Genomic DNA, 20,451 nt, shown 5'->3' on the forward strand with positions numbered 1-20,451 from the left:
CAATTAAATGCTTACTTGCAGGTTAACCACTCGACAATACAACAATACAAAGTAAGTAACCAAGTGAAAAAAATAAAGTAATAAAAATAAAAGCACAATGAAATATTTTCACCAATTTAATAATGGAACGTTTTTACAAATAGTTACATAGCCTATATGGAAATAACAGACATGACCCAAGCATGTTTACCTGTAGAATGGAATAGGTTATAAGACCTCTATGATTCATTTCATTTAGTCAGTTCTACCACATCGACATTGCTAAGGTTGAAATATAATGTTGTAGTAAAGTTCAGCTTCAATCCCCAGGGGGGGACTGTGTCACTGTCAGAAGATATGTGCTTCAGTCAGAAAAATGTTCTCTCATATCTACGGTCTCAGCTACCTAGCCAGCCAGTAGCTACCGAAGTGGCTAGCCACAGAAACGAAACCCATCAAATACACTCGCTGGAAATAAACACTTTTCCTAATATCATGACTTATATCAACATCCTTAGCTTGCCCATTCACTAAATATACTGTTAAATAACTCTGACTGACACCAAATAGCTGCTTAAGGATGCTGAGCGCTAATGCTAGTTTATTAGCATTAGCCAATCCTTATGCTGAGAGAGACTAGCTAGTTAGCTACCACCAACCCTGCACAAACCAATAACTTATATATATGCACACTACATGACAATTTGGGGGCGCTGTGTTGAAGGCCCGTGCCTCCATCTTGGCACCTATTTTGGAAGGTATAGAAATGCATTTATTAAATGTATACATTTGTTTTTGACACATTTATTCTATTACAGACACCTCAATGCATACTTTAAAATGATATTATGTGAGCTAAACATACAAATATATATATATATTTTTTTACAATATATAAACTTCCCTTGAAGTATAATTTGTTGAGTTTACTAATGTTACTGTCCCCACTACAACAAAAAAATACATGTAATTTGTCCTTGAAACATTCATTGAAATACTGTAGAATTCCATTCATTCCTATGGACTGCTCCTACTGGGGAGTGCCAATATGGCCGACCGGGGGCTTCAAAGCCTTTCAATGGCCAATATATAGCATTAGCAATCCAGGGTTTATATACACTGAACAAAACTCTAAATGCAACATGCAACATTTACTAAGATTGTAAGGAGTTATATATAAGGAAATCAGTCTTTTGAAAAATTAATTAGGCCCTAATATATGGATTTCACATGACTGGGAATACAGATATGCATCTGTTGGTCACAGATACCTTTAAAAAAGGTAGAGGCGTGGATCAGAAAACCAGTCAGTATCTGGTGTGACCACCATTTACCTCATGCAGCGCAACACTTCTCATTCGCATAGAGTTGATCAGGCTGTTGATTATGGCCTGTGGAATGTTGTCCCACCCGTCTTCAAATGGCTGTGCGAAGTTGCTGGATATTGGCGCGAACTGGAACACGCTGTCGTACACGTTGATCCAGAGCATCCCAAACATGCTCAATGGGTGACAGGTATGGTGAGTATGCAGGCCATGGAAGAACTGGGACATTTTCAGCTTCCAGGAATTGATTACAGATCCTTGCAACATGAAGCCGTACATTAACATGCTGAAACATGCGGTCATGGCGGTGGATGAATGGCACGACAATGGGCCTCAGGATCTCATTAAAATTGCCATCGATAAAATGCAATTGTGTTCGTTGTCCGTAGCTTATGCCTGCCCATCCCATAACCCCACCGCCACCATGGGGCACTCTATTCACAACGTTGACGTCAGCAAACCACTCGCCCACATGACACCATACATGATGTCTGCCATCTGCCCGGTACAGTTGAAACCGGGATTCATCCGTGAAGAGCACACTTCTCCAGCGTTCCAGTGGCCATCGAAGGTGAGCATTTGCCCACTGAAATGAGTTACGATGCCGAAATGCAGTCAGGTCAAGACCCTGATGAGGATGACAAGCACGCAGATGAGCTTCCCTGAGACGGTTACTGATAGTTTGTGCAGAAATTATTCGGTTCTACAAACCCACAGTTTCATCAGCTGTCCGGGTGGCTCGTCTCAGACAGACGATCCCGCAGGTGAAAAAGCTGTTGTGACAAGGTGTGTGTGTGTGGGGGGTAATACAGAAGATAGCCCTATTTGGTAAAAGACCAAGTCCATTTTATGGCAAGAACAGCTCAAATAAGCAAAGAGAAATGACAGTCCATCATTACTTTAAGACATGAAGGTCAGTCAATACGGAACATTTCAATAACTTTTCTTCAAGTGCAGACGCAAAAACCATCAAGCGCTATGATGAAACTGGCTCTCATGAGGACCGCCACAGGAATGGAAGATCCAGCGTTACCTCAGCTGCAGAGGACAAGTTCATTAGAGTTACCAGCCTCAGAAATTGCAGCCCAAATAAATGCTTCAAAGAGTTCAAGTAACAGACTCATCTCAACATCAACTGTTCAGAAGAGACTGTGTGAATCAGGCCTTCATGGTCGAATTGCTGCAAAGAAACCACTACTAAAGGACACCAATAAGAAGAAGAGACTTGCTTGGGCCAAGAAACACGAGCAATGGACATTAGACCGGTGGAAATTTGTCCTTTGGTCTGGAGTCCAAATTTGAGAAATTTGATGTCTTTGCGAGACGCGGTGTGGGTGAACGGATGATCTCCGCATGTGTATTTCCCACCGTTAAGCATGGAGGAGGAGGTGTTATGGCAGGGTTGCCCAACCCTGTTCCTGGAGAGCTACCCTCCTGTAGGTTTTCGCTCCAACCCCATGTGTTACTAACCTGATTCATCTTATCAACCTGCTAATTATTAGAATCAGGTGTGCTAGATTAGGATTGGAGCAAAAACCTACAGGACGGTAGCTCTCCAGGAACAAGGTTGGGCAGTCCTGTGTTATGGTGTGGGGGTGCTTTGCTGGTGACACTGTCTGTGATTTATTTAGAATTCAAGGCACACTTAACCAGCATGGCTACCACAGCATTCTGCAGTGATACGCCATCCCATCTGGTTTGGGCTTAGTGGGACTATCATTTGTTTTTCAACAGGACAATGACCCAACACACCTCCAGGCTAATTTAAGGGCTATTTTACCAAGAAGGAGAGTGATGGAGTGCTGCATCAGATGACGTGGCCTCCACAATCCCCCGACCTCAACTAAATTGAGATGGTTTGGGAGAAGTCGGACCGCAGAGTGAAGGAAAAGCAGCCAACAAGTGCTCAGCATATGTGGGAACTCCTTCAAGACTGTTGGAAAAGCATTCCAGGTGAAGCTGGTTGAGAGAATGCCAAGAGTGTGCAAAGCTGTCATCAAGGCAAAGGGTGGCTACTTTGAAGAATCTCAAATATAAAATATATTTTGATTTGTTTAACACTTTTTTGGTTACTACATGATTCCATATGTGTTATTTCATAGTTTTGATGTCTTCACTATTATTCTACAATGTAGAAAATAGTAAAAATAAAGAAAACCCTTGAATGAGTAGGTGTTCTAAAACTTTTGACCGGTAGTGTACATCATTGGCACAAACCTGTGGCTAACTCTGCTGCTGCTGCACTTTGACTTTCTGGCTGTTCTCCCCTCTCCACCTCATTCAATGGCGCTTTTTTTGCCACTCTTTCGGAAGAAGTTCCAAATATCCATTCTGACTGACAGGCGTTTTGCTGAGTGATGACATTGACCAGTGCTGTAGGGGTGGGGGAGGGGTCAAGGGATGTGATCAGTCCACGATCATCCTCTAGAAAGTAGTCCATCACAACGTTTTCCCACTGAGCTTTGTCGATAGCGCTATTAACTTCAGGGCAGCAATGTTGAGAGCAGTAGCAAAACTTTTTCAGTTCTTCATGATATCTTTCCAAAAAAGCTGCGGTAGATAGGATTATCCACACATAATTAGCAGCTCATATTATAGACAGAAGCATGTTACATGGCAGACCAATCCGAACTCATCTCTCGGCATATGATATGATACGAATTCTAGTTAGGCGGCTAACGTTAGCTAGGCTAGGGGTTAGGGTTAAGTTTAGGAGTTAGGGGAAGCTAAAAGGGTTAGGGGAAGGGTTACCTAACATGCTAAGTAGTTGCAAAGTAGCTAAAAAGTAGTAAGTAGTTGAAAAGTTGCTAATTAGCAAAAAATGATAGTTGTCCGTGATGAGATTCGAACTCGCAACATTTTGTTTGCTAGACATTCACGTTATATGCCCACCCATCCACTCCGACCAGCCGCCATACTTTGATTTTGCCTTAAGTAACCATCTGTCTTATGTAACCAAACATAACATATCATACTGATTTGAGTGTCCCGGAGTTACATTTACTATGTTATGTCTAGTCTATAAGACCAGGCTGGCTGCCAAGGCAGCAGCTCCTCTTCATGGGGTCCAGTCACATTAAGGCACATCACAAAATAAACAAACAAAAAACAAAATAAAGCAGTACATCACATCACCCCACCACTACATATCCACAGCACAAAATGTACAATACCACCATAAAACAATATTTATATTTATGTGTGTAGAGTGCGTGTGTGAGTATGTGCCTATGTGTCTCTTAACAGTCCACGTTGTTCCATAAGGTGTAGTTTAATCTGTAAAAAAAAAAAACTGCATGAGTTACTTGATGTTGAATGGCGTTCAATGTAGTCATGGCGCTGTATAGTACTGTGTGTTTCCCGGAGTCTGTTCTGGACTTGGGGGCTGTGAAGAAACCCTTGGTGGGGTACATCACTGCGGCCGAGCTCCCTGCCATCCCAGGACCTCTTTATCAGGCAGTGTCAGAGAAGGCCCGAAAAAGACTCCGGCCACCTAAGCCATAGACTGTTCACCGTGCTACTGTCCGGAAAACAGTACCGCAGCATCGGCTTTCGATCCAACAGGCTCAGAGACCGCTTCTACCCCCAAGCCATATGACTGCTAAATAGTCCGGGTAACCATTGATTAACGGTCTGCACTGACCCTTTCTTGTAAGACCCTATGCACACTCACTAAATGATACACTGAGTGTACAAAACATTAGGAACACCTTCCTAATAAAATACAACATAAAACCTGAACCAGCACTTGCACTCCCCCCTTCCTATGCTGAACAAAAATATAAACGTAACATGTAAAGTATTGGTCCCATGTTTCATGAGCTGAAATAAAAGATCCCAGACATTTTCCATACGCACAAAAAGCTTATTTCTCTCAAATGTTGTGCACAAATTGGTTTTTCATCCTTGTTAGTGAGCATTTCTCCTTTGCCAAAATAATCCATCCACCTGACAGGTGTGGCATATCAAAATGCTGATTAAACAGCATGATCATTACACAGGTGCACCTTGTGCTGGGGACAATAAAAGGCCACTCTAAAATGTGCAGTTTTGTCACACAACACAATGCCACAGATGTCTCAAGTCTTGAGAGAGCATACAATTGGCATGCTGACTGCAGAAATGTCTACCAGAGCTGCTGCCTAGATAATTGTATGTTCAGTTCTCTACCAAAAGCTGCCTCCAACGTCGTTTTAGAGAATTTGGCAGTACGTCCAACCGGCCTCACAACCGCAGACCACATGTAACCACGCCAGCCCAAGACCTCCACATCCGGCTTTTTCACCTGCGGGATCGCCTGAGACCAGCCACCCAGACAGCTGACGAAACGGAGGAGTATTTCTGTCTGTAATAAAGCCCTTTTGTGGGGAAAAACTCATTCTGATTGACTAGGCCTGGCACCCCAGTGGGTGGGCCTATGCCCTCCCAGGCCCAACCATGGCTGTGCCCCTGCCCAGTCATGTGAAATCCATAGATTACATTTACATTTTAGTCATTTAGGGCCTAATGAATTTATTTCAATTGACTGATGTCCTTATAAGAACTGTAACTCAGTAAAATTGTTGCATGTTGCGTTTATTTTTGTTCAGTATAGCTCTGACTCTACTGATAGCTACATTAGAGGAAAATTTTTCTTTCTATGCCTGTGATATGTGGTTGTCCCACCTAGCTATCTTAAGATGAATGCACTAACTGTAAGTCTCTCTGGATAAGAGCGTCTGCTAAATGACAAAAATGTAAATTGAGTTGGTGTCTAAAGCGTTCCACAGGGATGCTGGCCCATGTTGACTCCAATGATTCCCACAGTTGTGTCAAGTTGGCTGGATGTCCTTTGGTTGGTGGACAATTCTTGATACACATGGGAAACGGATGAGCGTGAAAAACCCAGCAGCGTTGCAGTTCTTGACACAAACCGGTGCGCCTGGCACCTACTACTATACCCCATTCAAAGGCACTTACATCTTTTGTCTTGCCCATTCATCCTCTGAATGATGCACACACACAATCATTGTCTCAAGGCTTAAAAGTCCTTCTTTAACCTGTCTCCTCCCCTTCATCTAGACTGATTTGAAGTGGATTTAACAGGTGACATCAATAAGGGATCATAGCTTTCACCTGGTCAGTCTGTCATGGAAAGAGCAGGTGTTCCTAATGTTTTGTACACTCAGTGTATACACACTATATCCACACTCACTCACACACATTGACACTCTCACACAAAACCCACACACATTCACATACACTACATACGCACACACACACATACCGACACAACACAAACATACACACACACACACATTTTACACATTTGCTGCTGCTACTCTGTTCTTTATTTGACTCTTATCTATCATGATGCCTAGTCACTTTACCCTGCCTTCATATACATATCTACCTCAAATACCTCGTACCCCTACACCTTGACCTGGTACTGGTACTCCCTGTACATAGCTCCATTCTTGTGTATTTTATTTTATTCCTCTTGTGTTACAATTTTTTATTATTATTTGTAAACTGCATCGTTGGGAAAAGCTTGTAAGCAAGCATTTCACGGTAAAGTCTACACCAGTTGTATTCAGCGCATGTGACAAATACAATTTGATTTGATTCGTAGTATAGAGCTCTGGCATGACAAGGAGTTGACATAACGCAAACAGATCTTGGACCAGGCTATAGAATTGTTGGCATATGCTTATTACTAGCCTACTATTTTACACTCGTTACATTGTTAAAACCATTTGTTGACCATTATCACAAAATGTATTCAAGCTTATTGACTACAAAATAAATAAAACAATTATCTATTGTAATAATAAAATCTATTGGTCTAGATTTTCTTAGGAAATTCAACATAGGTTGGCCACACAGTTCACTTGCATCTTGAGTCAAAGGGTTTGGTTTGTTAACATCTTGCATGCTTTTGCAATGTTTAAAAGGAGAAGTGTACTCGTATTGTACAGTACAATGATTGAATGTTTGAGCAGTTGTGTCATCAGTTGCAATAGGCTGTCTATTCTTTGTGGATATGAAAATATGATGGTTACAATATGTATTCCAATGCCTAATCAACATGTGCTGGGGAAGATATGAACCTCATTAATGCTAGTAAATTGGTTAAACTAACAATGTCAATGTTAGGAAATGAGTTGAAAACCTTAGATAAACACTAGGGCTATTGAGTTATTGTACTTCAGACAAACTTGTGACATTTCATAGCTTTAGCATTTAACATTTCAGTTAATTTCTAACCAGGAAAAGCCCAGTCTCTTCGTGGTGGGCCACCCCACCCCCCTACAGAACCATGTCCAAGTACCTGAGGCATTTCACCACGGTGGGTGATGACCACACAGCCCATTGGCACGATGAGGGGCTGCATGAGGCTAGAGAGGAGCTGGGACCAGCCACAGGACAGCTGCCCCACAGGGAACTCACCTTCAGAGACTCCCTGAAGAGACTCTACAGCTCCGACAGATTCCAGGTATGGAATGAGTGGAGTAGGCAATGCTCATACTATCTATCCAACACAGTTAGTCAGTGTTACCTTTGCTCAAATCAAATGTCAACTGTGGATGGGGAATATGTGTGTTTCTCAGTCTAGGCTGCAAATGTGACAGTAAATTAACTCCCATTCTCTTGTTGTATTTTGTGTTGTACTTTGTTGTCAGAAGGTTGGTCTTTACTGATGTTGGGTGTTTCGCTCTGGTTTGGATTGCTATGGTGTTGGTCTTCTCTGATGTTGAGTGTTTGCCTCTGGTTTAGATAGCTGTGGTGTGCCTGGTCATCCTGGATGCCATCTTTGTGCTGGGCGAGCTACTGATCGACCTATCAATAATCAAGTTGGCGCATGGGCACATTGCCCCTCAGGTGAGATATGGCCAAGTCTAGTCTGTCGAGATCACACTTTATATGCGTCCCAAATGGCACCCTATTCCATTTACATTTACATTTTAGTCATTTAGCAGACGCTCTTATCCAGAGCGACTTATTCCTTAGTCCACTACTTTTTAACTGAGCCCTATAGTGCACTATATAGGGAATAGGTTGCCATTTGGCACACAGATCAAGAAATGCGTGACCCAAACCTTCTTACAACAACTCTGTCCTCTGTCCTTTCCCTCTTCACCAGGTCTTCCACTACCTGAGTCTGGCTCTTCTCACCTTCTTTATGGTGGAGCTGGCTGGAAAGCTCTTTGCCTACCGGCTGGAGTTCTTCCATCACAAGTTTGAGGTGTTTGACGGGCTGGTGGTGATTGTGTCCTTCATCCTGGACATTGTGTATATCGCCAGTGAAGATGCCTTTGACGGCATGGGCCTCCTGATCCTCCTCAGGCTCTGGAGGGTGGCCAGGATAGTCAACGGTGAGAGATTCCCCACTGTGGTAGTGTTCATTAGGCACTCCCTGGACATGTCCAATAACAAACACAGATTTTAAGTTTTCCATTGTGAAACATTTTAAAGCTTGCCCTAATGGTCCCGTGTAGCTCAGTTGGTAGAGCACGGCGTTTGCAACGCCAGGGTTGTGGGTTTGATTCCCTCGGGGGGCCAGTATGAAAAAAAAAAAAAAAAACATGTATGCACTAAGTCGCTCTGGATAAGAGCGTCTGCTAAATGACTAAAATGTAAAATGTAAATGTAATGAACACAACCTTTGTCACATACAGTAGCTAGCTAGGTCACCAATGTCACAAAATGCGTTTGTGTCCAACATGGCATGTTTTCTTCCACCACCCAGGAATCCTGGTGTCTGTGAAGACACGGGCCGATCAAAAAGTTCACAAGCTGAAGGAGAGCAACGATCATCTGGTCCAGCAAGTTAACGACCTACAAGAGCACAATGGCAAGATGGTGAGTTGGGCAGCCCAAGACAAGTTAAGGCATTTATATTATACATCTTATCAAGAGCATCAGTCAACAAACCCTGTTTTAATCCACCCTTCAATCCCCCCTTTTAGGAACAAGAGAACAATAAACTACGAGCTCTCCTCCGACAGCATGCCATTGAGTTCTGATTCAGGAAGAGGAACATGATGCCGTTTTCATTATCCTCTTATAGTGTCATTGGAATTGTTCAATAAACAAGTAAGGGTATATTCTAAAAAGTGTTCACCATCCATACACCATTTGTGTGAGTAATTCCACCATGACAGGAGCTTACACTGATAGATACTAGCCTGGTCCTAGATCCGTTTGTACTCTTGCCAACTCAATTGTTGTCATTGTCAAGCCAAACCTTTGGCATGACAATGAGTGAAAATAAGTTGGTATGAAAGCACAAACACACTAGCGCTCAGGCTAGATAGATTCCACATCATGAGCCAATGTTAGGTCAACCTTCCAACCATTATCTGCATATTTAATTGATTAGTAGGATTCATATCATATGCCAGTATCCTGCTTTGTAATAAACAAATCTAATTTGATATTTTTATATAAATGTATGAATTTATGTGCTGTGCCTGTATTCAAATAAGCAATTAATTGTCAGCTAACATGTTGTAAATAAGACCCTGCTAACAGTATTTGAGTACAACCAGAGAACCAACTGTCAGTGCAATATCAGTTTTGTTTTGACGCTACAAGCTTGGCCCAACTGTATTTGGGGAGTTTCTCCCATTCTTCTCTGCAGATCCTCTCAAGCTCTGTCAGGTTGGATGGGGAGCGTCACTAAACAGCTATTTTCAGGTCTCCAGAGATGCTCGATCGGGTTCAAGATCGGGCTCTGGCTGGGCTACTCAAGGACATTCAGAGACTTGTCCCGAAGCCACTCCTGCGTTGTCTTGGCTGTGTGCTTAGGGTCATTGTCCTGTTGGAAGGTGAACCTTCGCCCTAGTCTGAAGTCCTGAGAGCTCTGGTGCAGGTTTTCATCAAGGATCGCTCTGTACTTTGCTCCATTCATCTTTCCCTCGATCCTGACTAGTCTCCCAGTCCCTGCCGCTGAAAAACATCCCCACAGCATGATGCTGCTACCACCATGCTTCACCGTAGGGATGGTGCCAGGCTTCCTCCAGACGTGACGCTTGGTATTCAGGCCAAAGAGTTCAATCTTGGTTTCATCAGACCAGATAATCTTGTTTCTCATGGTCTGAGAGTCCTTTAGGTGCCTTTTAGCAAACTCCAAGCGGGCTGTCATGTGCCTTTTTCTGAGGAGTGGCTTCCGTCTGGCCACTCTACCATAAAGGCCTGATTGGTGGAGTGCTGCAGAGATGGTTGTCCTTCTGGAAGGTTCTCCCATCTCCACAGAGGAACTCTGGAGCTCTGTCAAGGCCCTTCTCCCCCGATTGCTCAGTTTGGCCAGGTGGCCAGCTCTAGGACGAGTCTTGGTGGTTCCAAACTTCTTCCATTTAAGAATAATGGAGGCTACTGTGTTCTTGGGGACCTTCAAAGCTGCAGACATTTTTTGGTACCCTTCTCCAGATCTGTGCCTCGACACAATCCTGTCTCGGAGCTCTACGGACAATTCCTTCGACCTCATGGCTTGGTTTTTGCTCTGACATTCACTGTCAACTGTGGTACCTTATATAGACAGGTGTGTGCCTTTCCAAATCATGTCCAATCAATTTAATTTACCACAGGTGGACTCCAATCAAGTTGTAGAAACATCTCAAGGATGATCAATGGAAACTGGATGCATCTGAGCTCAATTTCGAGTCTCATAGCAAAGGGTCTGAATAATTATGTAAATAAGGTATTTCCGTTTTTTATTTGTAATACATTTGCAAACATTTCTAAAAACCTGTTTTCACTTTGTGTGTAGATTTATGAGGATTTTTATTTATATAATCCATTTTCGAATAAGGCTGCAACGTAACAAAATGTGGAAAAAGGGAAGGGGTCTGAATACTTTCCGAATGCACTGTGCCTGCCCTCTCTTCCGTCTGTCGGTCGTTTACACAAAAGGGAAGAAGAAGTCATAAGGCAGCCTGGCGTCGATAGTGGGCGAGGTCTTGAAGCCCAGCCGGCCGGCTGCAGACACAGGTAAGAAGGTCACGGAGCTGGTGATGGACATGACACGGCTGCCTCCAGAGAGTAACGCTTGAGGAAAAGGAAAAATAGCAATAAAACAGGGTGTTACATAAAGGTGTCATGGCACTGACCAGAGGTCTGGAAGATGAACTCTATTGTGCCATCACTTGGCAATATGACACAAATGCAGTTACTGTTGATTGGAGGGTATCTAACAATCTCTAAGGAATGTTTATTGTTCCATTACAGGGTAGATAATGACTTTGGGGAAGTGGACTCCATGTACATTTACATTACATTTTGGTCATTTAGCAAACACTCTTATCCAGAGCGACCTACAGTCAGTAAGTCAGACACTTAGCAGTGCTGTCCCGATGTGGGCTGTGGTTGCTGTTAAGCACCAGTAAAACATCTTATACAAATACAAGCTGATAAAGTTAGATTGTTGTGTTTGCTAAGGGTTGTTTTTAAGCACTTAGTGACAAATGTTTCTATAAAGAGCACTATACAAACAATGTTGTACAATCAATATTACATTGGGCATGTCAAATCCAAGCAATAAAACTCATGGATGCAACTGTTTATGTCAAATTGTTGCGTGTTCTACTTGTAGCCCTGGATGTCCTGAAAATAAAATGGTAAAACACTTCCTTGTGAGGCTAAATATAAGGACTGGGCATGCAGATAAACCCATTTTTGCTGGGGTCTCGGGACTGATAGGGTTAATCTACTACTTTGTGTTATCGTTGGTGTATGTTTAATGTACTTGTTGTTGTCTCAGTATCCCATTGAAAACAAGGCAATCCCTAAGCTTTTTCAAGTCACCATTATGCTTTCTAAACAAAGAAAGTACAATTGAACCACTGTATATGGGATAACGGGAACATCTACAGTGTCTTCAGAAAGTATTCACATCCATTTAATTTTTCCACATGTTGCTGTGTTACAGAATTTAAAATGGATTAAATTGAGATTTTTTGAAATGATATATTTGGAAATTTTTACAAATTAATTAAAAATGAAAAGCTGAAATGTCATGAATCAATAAGTATTCAACCCCTTTGTTATGGCAAGCCTAAATAAGTTGGGGAGTAAAAATGTGCTTAACAAGTCACATAAGTTGCATGGACTCATTCTGAGTGCAATAATAGTGTTTAACATGATTTTTGAATGACTACCTCATCTCTGTACCCCACACATACAATTATCTGTAAGCGGCCCCAGTCGAGCAGTGAATTTCAAGCACAGATTCAACCACAAAGACAAGGGAGGTTTTCCAATGCCTCGCAAAGAAGGGCACTTATTGGTAGATGGGTAAAAAAAAAAGCCAACATTGAATATCTCTATGAGCATAGTGAAGTTATTTATTACACTTTGGATGGTGTATCAAATACACCCAGTCACTCGAAAGATACCAGCGTCCTTCCTAACTCAGTTGCCGGAGAGGAAGGAAACCACTCAGGGATTTCACCATGAGGCCAATGGTGACTTTAAAAAAGTTACAGAGTTTAATGGCTGTATTAGAGGAAAACTGAGGATGGATCAACAACATTGTAGTTACTCCACAATAATAACCTAATCAACGTGCATTCCATAGGAAGTGCACCCCTATTGATAAAACTAACACAAATGTATGGTTGTATTGGACATGTGAGGCATGCACTTCTATGTTTCCGTTCCACTCTCTGGGTGATTCCGACTGTGTATCTCTCTTAGTTGGTCAGGATATCAACCCTGATAATATGGTCGTTAACCCATTAGATTTGAATGAAGCGAACAATAAATATAATGATTGTGTTGATCCAGATTCACATTTCCTGTAGTTTACCAGATATTAGTCTATCACTTGTGATTACTATAATGTTAAGCAATTTAACAACCTGTATAGTAGTTTATCTAATTCCAAGACAAGCTTATTTTCGACCTTTCATTTGAACGTTCGCAGTCTTCCTAAAAATCACGACCACCTTGTTCATTTTCTGTCTTCTCTCAGTCATGAATGTTCCATTGTCGCCCTTTCAGAAACTAAATTGAGTAAATAGTCAGCCATGCTTAATGACATGTCTCCTTATAATGCTGTTCACCACTGTAAAACATCAAGAGTGGGAGGAGTATCCATTTGTGTTCATAAACGTTTTCAATTCTTTGTAAGAGAGGACCTTGCACTTATATCTAATAACATTGATGTTGAATCTCTTTTCATAGAAATTCCCTCCTGTTCATTTCTTGGTGGTAAAAAAGTGGTAATTGGATGCATTCTGACATTGATAGTTTCATTGATATCCTTACATCAACCTTGGATTTGATTAATAATTAAGATAACATTTGTTTTCTATTGGGTGATTACAACATCAACTTATTTAAAAGTGAGAACAACTCACTCACATCTGACTTTTTGAATACTTTATACTACAGCTATCTGTATCCCCTCATCAATAAGCCCACAAGAGTGACCAGTTCATCTGCGACCCTTATTGATAATATGTTTACAAATTATTTGAATAATGTGGCTAATAGAGGTATACTTTATACTGACATTTCTGACCACTTTCCAATGTTCCACTTCTCTTTGGCAGCTGGAAATGAACAGATGGGAATGATTAATAGAATATTTAACAAAAGTAATTGTGAATGCTTTAAGATGTTGATTGATGATATTTCATGGGGAAATGTTTATAATCAGGCTGATGTGGAGTCTGCTTACCAGACTTTTCTCACATCTTTCAATTCTGTATTTCACCACTGCTTTCCCTTAGTTAAATCATATAACAGAGCAGCAGAAGGGTTCTGGAAACCTTGTTTTACAACCAGTCAAAAAAAAATCCTCAGTTTTGTATAAAACGCTCCTCACAAATCCCTCTCCCCTGAATTCTGCAAATTACAAAAAGTATAAGAACAAATTTACTCACCTACCTCAGATATCCCCCAAAATATATTTTACTATTACATTCCAAGAAGCCTTAAATAATATAAAATCAACTTGGAAAACCATCAATCAACTGTTGAATAAGAAAAAGGCACCTACAACTGTCCCATCTCAATTTATTGTTGGAAATAAGACCTACAGTGATCCTGATGTTACTTCATGAGAATATAATAACTTTTTTGTGAATGCGGGTTCCTCTCTGTCAAAGAAAATATAGAAAACTGATGGAAATCCCTTGGATTACACTAAGGGACATTTCCCTTCTATGCTTCAGTTTGATCCTCCTGATGTAATGGAGGTGATGGAGGTAATTGGTAACTTTAAAATATCAGGAGCAGGTCATGAGGAGATTGGTGCCTCTTTGGTGAAATCAGTGTCTTCCTCGATTACTGAGCCTCTAATGTATATCTTCACCAAATCTATGCAAACTGGTATTGTTGCTAAAGATTTGAAAATTGCCAAAGTTATCCCCCTCTATACATCTGGGAATCCAAGATCTTCTACAAATTATCACCCAGTATCTGTACTACCATGTTGTTCTAAAATCAGAGACAAATTGGTGTATAAGAGAATGTTGAAACATGTAAATCAACACTGTATTCTATATGAGCACCAATATGGTTTCAACACTGTATTCTATATGAGCACCAATATGGTTTTCATAAAAACTACTCCACAGATATGGATCTTTTGCAACTTGTGGATAAAACCTTTACAGCCCTGAACAATAATGAATACGCTCTTGGCATCTTTTTAGGTTTATCCAAAGCATTTGACACAGTTGATCATGAAATATTACTTTCTAAATTGCATTAGTACGGTTTTCATGATTATACATATAATTGGTTATGTAGTTATGTTTATGATAGAGAACAATTTGTTTATGCAAATGGATGTGCATCTACCAGGGGCAAGATATCCTGTGGCGTGCCACAGGGTTTGATAATTGGACATTCGTTATTCCTAATCTATATCTTCTACCGTACTTCCCATTCTCTTTGCTGATGATACCAATTAGCTTTTATCACACAATAATATTTATTCACTAATTAATGAATCCAACTCAGGCATGGACACATTTTGTGAATGGTTCCAAATAAACAAATTATCTTTAAATGTTAAAAAATCCAACTTCATTCTATTCACTAGTAAGAATAAGAAATATTGTAAAAAATAAAATAAAAGTGCCAGAATCTCAATTTATGGAAATGAAATGGAACAAGTCACATCCACTAGATTCCTCAGAGTTCTAATTGATGAAAAGTTATCCTGGAAAGATCATATTACATTTTTTCCCTCTAATCGACGGGGGTATAGTGGAGCAGGTTAAGAGCTTCATGTTCCTTGGTGTCCACATCACCAACAAACTATCATGGTCCAAACACACCAAGACAGTCGTGAAGAGGGCACAATAAAGCCTATTCCCCCTCAGGAGACTGAAAATATTTGGCATGGGTTTTCAGATCCTCAAAAAGTTATACAGCTGCATCATCGAGAGCATCCTGACTGGTTGCATCACTGCCTGGTATGGCAAATGCTCGGCCTTTGACCGCAAGGCACTACAGAGGGTAGTACGTACGGCCCAGTACATCACTGGGGCCAAGCTTCCTGCCATCCATGACCTCTATACCAGGCGGTGTCAGAGGAAGGCCCTAAAAACTGTCAAAGACTCCAGCCACCCTAGTCATAGACTGTTCTCTATGGTACCAGAGCGCCAAGTCTAGGTCCAAAAGGTTTCTTAACAGCTTTTACCGCCAAGCCATAAGACTCCTGAACAGCTAATCAAATGGCTACCCGGACTATTTGCATTGACCCCCACCCACCCCCTCTTTTACGCGCTGCCACTCTCTGTTTATTATCTATGCATAGTCACTTTAACTCTACCTACATGTACATCATTTATTACCTCAATTACCTCGACTAACCTGTGCCCCCGCACATTGACTCAGTATTGGTACCCCCTGTATATAGTCTCGCTACTGTTATTTTACTGCTGCTCTTTAATTATTTGTTATTTGTTTTTATTTTGTGTTTTTAATTTTTTACCTAATGATTTTTTACTTAAGCCTTATTTCTCTTAAAACTGCATTGTTGGTTAAGGGCTTGTAAGTAAGCATTTCACTGTAAGGTCTACACCTGCTGTATTCAGCGCATGTGACAAATACAATTTGATTTGATTTGATTTAGAGCTCTGTCAGAGTGACCATCGGGTTCTTGGTCACCTCCCTGACCAAGGCCCTTCTCCCCCGATTGCTCAGTTTGGCCAGGTGGCCAGCTCTAGGAAGAGTCTTGGTGGTTCCAAACTTCTTCCATTTAAGAATAATGGAGGCTATTTTGTTCTTGGGGACCTTCAATGCTGCAGACATTTTTTGGTACCCTTCTCCAGATCTGTGCCTCGACACAATCCTGTCTCGGAGCTCTACAGACAATTCCTTCGACCTCATGGCTTGGTTTTTGCTCTGACATGCACTGTCAACTGTGGGACCTTATATATACAGGTGTGTGACTTTCCAAATCATGTCCAATCAATTGAATTGACCACAGGTGGACTCCAATTAAGTTGTAGAAACATCAAGGATGATCAATGGAAACAGGATGCACCTGGGCTCAATTTCGAGTCTCATCGCAAAGGATCTGAATACTTATGTAAATATTATTTTTTTTTTTTTATAAACTTGCAAAAAATTCAAAAAACGTGTTTTCGCTTTATCATTATGGGGTATTGTGTGTAGAGAAAAATATATATTTGATCAATTTTAGAATAAGGCTGTAATGTAACAACATGTGGAAAAAGGGAAGGGGTCTGAATACTTTCCGAATGCACTGTAAATATGGTTCTGCAAAGTATGCATCCTCTTCAGGCTTGTTTTGAATTTGATTGAATGGTTTTGGGCGGTGTAGCGCTTGAAAGCCGTGTCTGCACTGAGCTAGCTTCGAGAACCAGGCTCCGTGGAATTTGGAGGTGTGGCTAAGCGAGACCAGCAGTGAGCGGATGTAGTAGTGACGTAGAAATGAGTTCCAAGACAAGGGCAAAACAGGAAGAAAACACAGATCGAGTTATACACATTTAGCCAAGTGTTTTGATATTGACATGTGTGTATAGCTCACAGAGACATGAGACGGCTGTAGAGTTTCTTGTGGGGACGTTTTGAAGCACGCTTATTTGGTGAGGCTGGCCACTACCACTATCTGGCTCATGCAAGCAACTAAGCCAGCCAAATAAATCTCAGGAATGGAACTCTGACCAAACAACTGTCTGAATGATGCTTCAACACAAAAAGTAAGTGGAAAATGAGGTCTAACATGCCTATCCCTTTAAGTCAAGAAAGTAATTGTTAGCCTCACCTGGAGCACCACGTTGACACACACTGCTGAGTCAGGGGCCCACAGAAGAGGGTCTAGGCTCAGGTCACCAGTGAGGTTCAGCTGGGTCTGAGTCACTTCCAAAGAATGCAGGACAGTGGTGGTCACCTCCACAGCCTCAACCCCTGCAGCTTCACTCTTCTTCTGTGAAATCAAAAGGAATTGGCCTGTTTCAAAAACAAGTTTGAGGTTTTAAAGTGTTTTTTCTCTAATATATGCCTGACCACAACTACAAATAAAGGACGAGCCAACAACATTTTGGATATGAGTTGACAGAACACAAGCTTTTAAAATGGAGATCTTCATTGGACAGTTACTTTAAGAGACATACATTTTGAGACCAACTCACAGATAGGAGGCGGAGGCCAGTGTAGCTGTGCATGTTCAAACACTGAGAACATTCAGCCCTGGTCTGGTTCCATGTTGGTCCCTAGCTCTTTTGTTTTCCACCAATCACAAATGACTAAATAGTTGAAAGCAATGTGAAAAGCTCCATGTATTGGAATTATACGTTGCGCCATCACATTACTGCTTACCCCTATCCACAGTCCCTTCAAATCTGTGAAAAACAGAGGGCTAGGGGCCTAAATGGGACAGGACCAATACTGACAGTGTGGATGTACAGTGAGGGAAAAAAGTATTTGATCCCCTGCTGATTTTGTGCGTTTGCCCACTGACAAAGAAATGATCAGTCTATAATTTTAATGGTAGGTTTATTTGAACAGTGAGAGACAGAATAACAACAAAAAAATCCAGAAAAACGCATGTCAAAAATGTTATAAATTGATTTGCATTTTAATGAGGGAAATAAGTATTTGACCCCCTCTCAATGAGAACGATTTCTGGCTCCCAGGTGTCTTTTATACAGGTAACGAGCTGAAATTAGGAGCACACTCTTAAAGGGTGTGCTCCTAATCTCAGTTTGTACCTGTATAAAAGACACCTGTCCACAGAAGCAATCAATCAATCAGATTCCAAACTCTCCACCATCGCCAAGACCAAAGAGCTCTCCAAGGATGTCAGGGACAAGATTGTAGACCTACACAAGGCTGGAATGGGCTACAAGACCATCGCCAAGCAGCTTGGTGAGAAGGTGACAACAGTTGGTGCGATTATTCGCAAATGGAAGAAACACAAAAGAGCTGTCAATCTCCATCGGCCTGGGGCTCCATGCAAGATCTCACCTCGTGGAGTTGCAATGATCATGAGAATGGTGAGGAATCAGCCCAGAACTACACGGGAGGATCTTGTCAATGATCTCAAGGCAGCTGGGACCATAGTCACCAAGAAAACAATTGGTAACACACTACGCCGTGAAGGACTGTAATCCTGCAGCGCCCGCAAGGTCCCCCTGCTCAAGAAAGCACATATACATGCCCGTCTGAAGTTTGCCAATGAACATCTGAATGATTCAGAGGAGAACTGGGTGAAAGTGTTGTGGTCAGATGAGACCAAAATTGAGCTCTTTGGCATCAACTCAACTCGCTGTGTTTGGAGGAGGAGGAATGCTGCCTATTACCCCAAGAACACCATCCCCACCGTCAAACATGGAGGTGGAAACATTATGCTTTGGGGGTGTTTTTCTGCTAAGGGGACAGGACAACTTCACCGCATCAAAGGGACGATGGACAGGGCCATATACCGGGTGAGAACCTCCTTCCCTCAGCCAGGGCATTGAAAATGGGTCGTGGATGGGTATTCCAGCATGACAATGACCCAAAACACACGGCCAACGCAACAAAGGAGTGGCTCAAGAAGAAGCACATTAAGGTCCTGGAGTGGCCTAGCCAGTCTCCAGACCTTAATCCCATAGAAAATCTGTGGAGGGAGCTGAATGTTCGAGTTGCCAAACATCAGCCTCGAAACCTTAATGACTTGGAGAAGATCTGCAAAGAGGAGTGGGACAAAATCCCTCCTGAGATGTGTGCAAACCTGATGGCCAACTACAAGAAACGTCTGACCTCTGTGATTGCCAACAAGGGTTTTGCCACCAAATACTAAGTCATGTTTTGCAGAGGGGTCAAATAATTATTTCCCTCATTAAAATGCAAATCAATTTATAACATTTTTGACATGCGTTTTTCTGGATTTATTTGTTGTTATTCTGTCTCTCACTGTTCAAATAAACCTACCATTAAAATGATAGACTGATCATTTCTTTGTCAGTGGGCAAACGTACAAAATCAGCAGGGGATCAAAAACTTTTTTTCCCTCACAGTATATGAAGGTGAACAGTTCTCTGGTACGTGCAGAGTTCAGGTCAGAGCAGTGGGCCATGACAGACCAAACTATTACAGTCAGATTTCTGTAATTACCTTCAACCTTCTCACTTACTTTTACCAACTTCAATAAACATGCTCAATCTTTCAATTCACTTCCTTAACCCTCTCATGTGTGCAAACTGACTATATATATTATAATAATTATCTAGTTGTAGGCTATCCGATTCCTACTGGCAGGCTACCCGATTCCTGCTATCACGTGATTGTAGGTAAACCGATCCCTACATGTGGGCAAACCGATTCCCACTACTGGAAACACCACTGTGCGCCCATTGATCAATGTTAACTGGCCAGATTCATTACTATAGGAAAATAGCTCTGCCAAATTGAACCCCAAAATGTTGTGGATGAGGAGGACAAGAGATCTTTCACCATTAAGGCTCGGCTGGAAAAAGGACAGTCCCTCACAGAGATTTTTGAATAAGGTATGTTACCTTTTTATGTTGTGGCCAGAGAGATGTCTGTGTCTAAGCCGAGCGAAACTGATAAAAAATTCAGGTCGCTCTCATCCGGGTCACGGCACCAAATCTTGTGGAAAGTTAGATCCAATGATTAAGGCAGAGACTATTTAATTGTATAATAGAAATATATTTAATACAAGCAGCTGCAGGGGAGA

At 41.6% G+C, this 20,451-nt stretch overlaps 1 protein-coding gene across 1 annotated transcript; it reads left to right on the plus strand.

The window, feature by feature from the left end:
* Positions 1-7,519: 7,519 nt before the first annotated feature.
* Positions 7,520-9,721, plus strand: LOC121575889 (voltage-gated hydrogen channel 1-like). Its single transcript, XM_045223276.1, has 5 exons — positions 7,520-7,779; positions 8,061-8,165; positions 8,428-8,659; positions 9,034-9,146; positions 9,254-9,721. The coding sequence occupies exons 1-5, from the start codon at positions 7,603-7,605 to the stop codon at positions 9,308-9,310; spliced, it is 684 nt and encodes a 227-aa protein (XP_045079211.1). The 5' UTR covers positions 7,520-7,602; the 3' UTR covers positions 9,311-9,721.
* The last annotated feature ends 10,730 nt before the right edge of the window (positions 9,722-20,451 follow it).

This window comes from Coregonus clupeaformis, chromosome 10 (genome assembly GCF_020615455.1).
Source record: "Coregonus clupeaformis isolate EN_2021a chromosome 10, ASM2061545v1, whole genome shotgun sequence".
Taxonomy (NCBI): domain Eukaryota; kingdom Metazoa; phylum Chordata; class Actinopteri; order Salmoniformes; family Salmonidae; genus Coregonus; species Coregonus clupeaformis.

Bases quoted from the DNA above. Each gene is read 5' to 3' on its own strand.
- LOC121575889 (XM_045223276.1), top strand. From the start codon at position 7,603: ATGTCCAAGTACCTGAGGCATTTCACCACGGTGGGTGATGACCACACA. The intron at 8,660-9,033 runs GTGAGAGATTCC...TCCACCACCCAG, and splicing joins GGTGGCCAGGATAGTCAACG to GAATCCTGGTGTCTGTGAAG. The intron at 9,147-9,253 runs GTGAGTTGGGCA...CCCCCCTTTTAG, and splicing joins AAGAGCACAATGGCAAGATG to GAACAAGAGAACAATAAACT.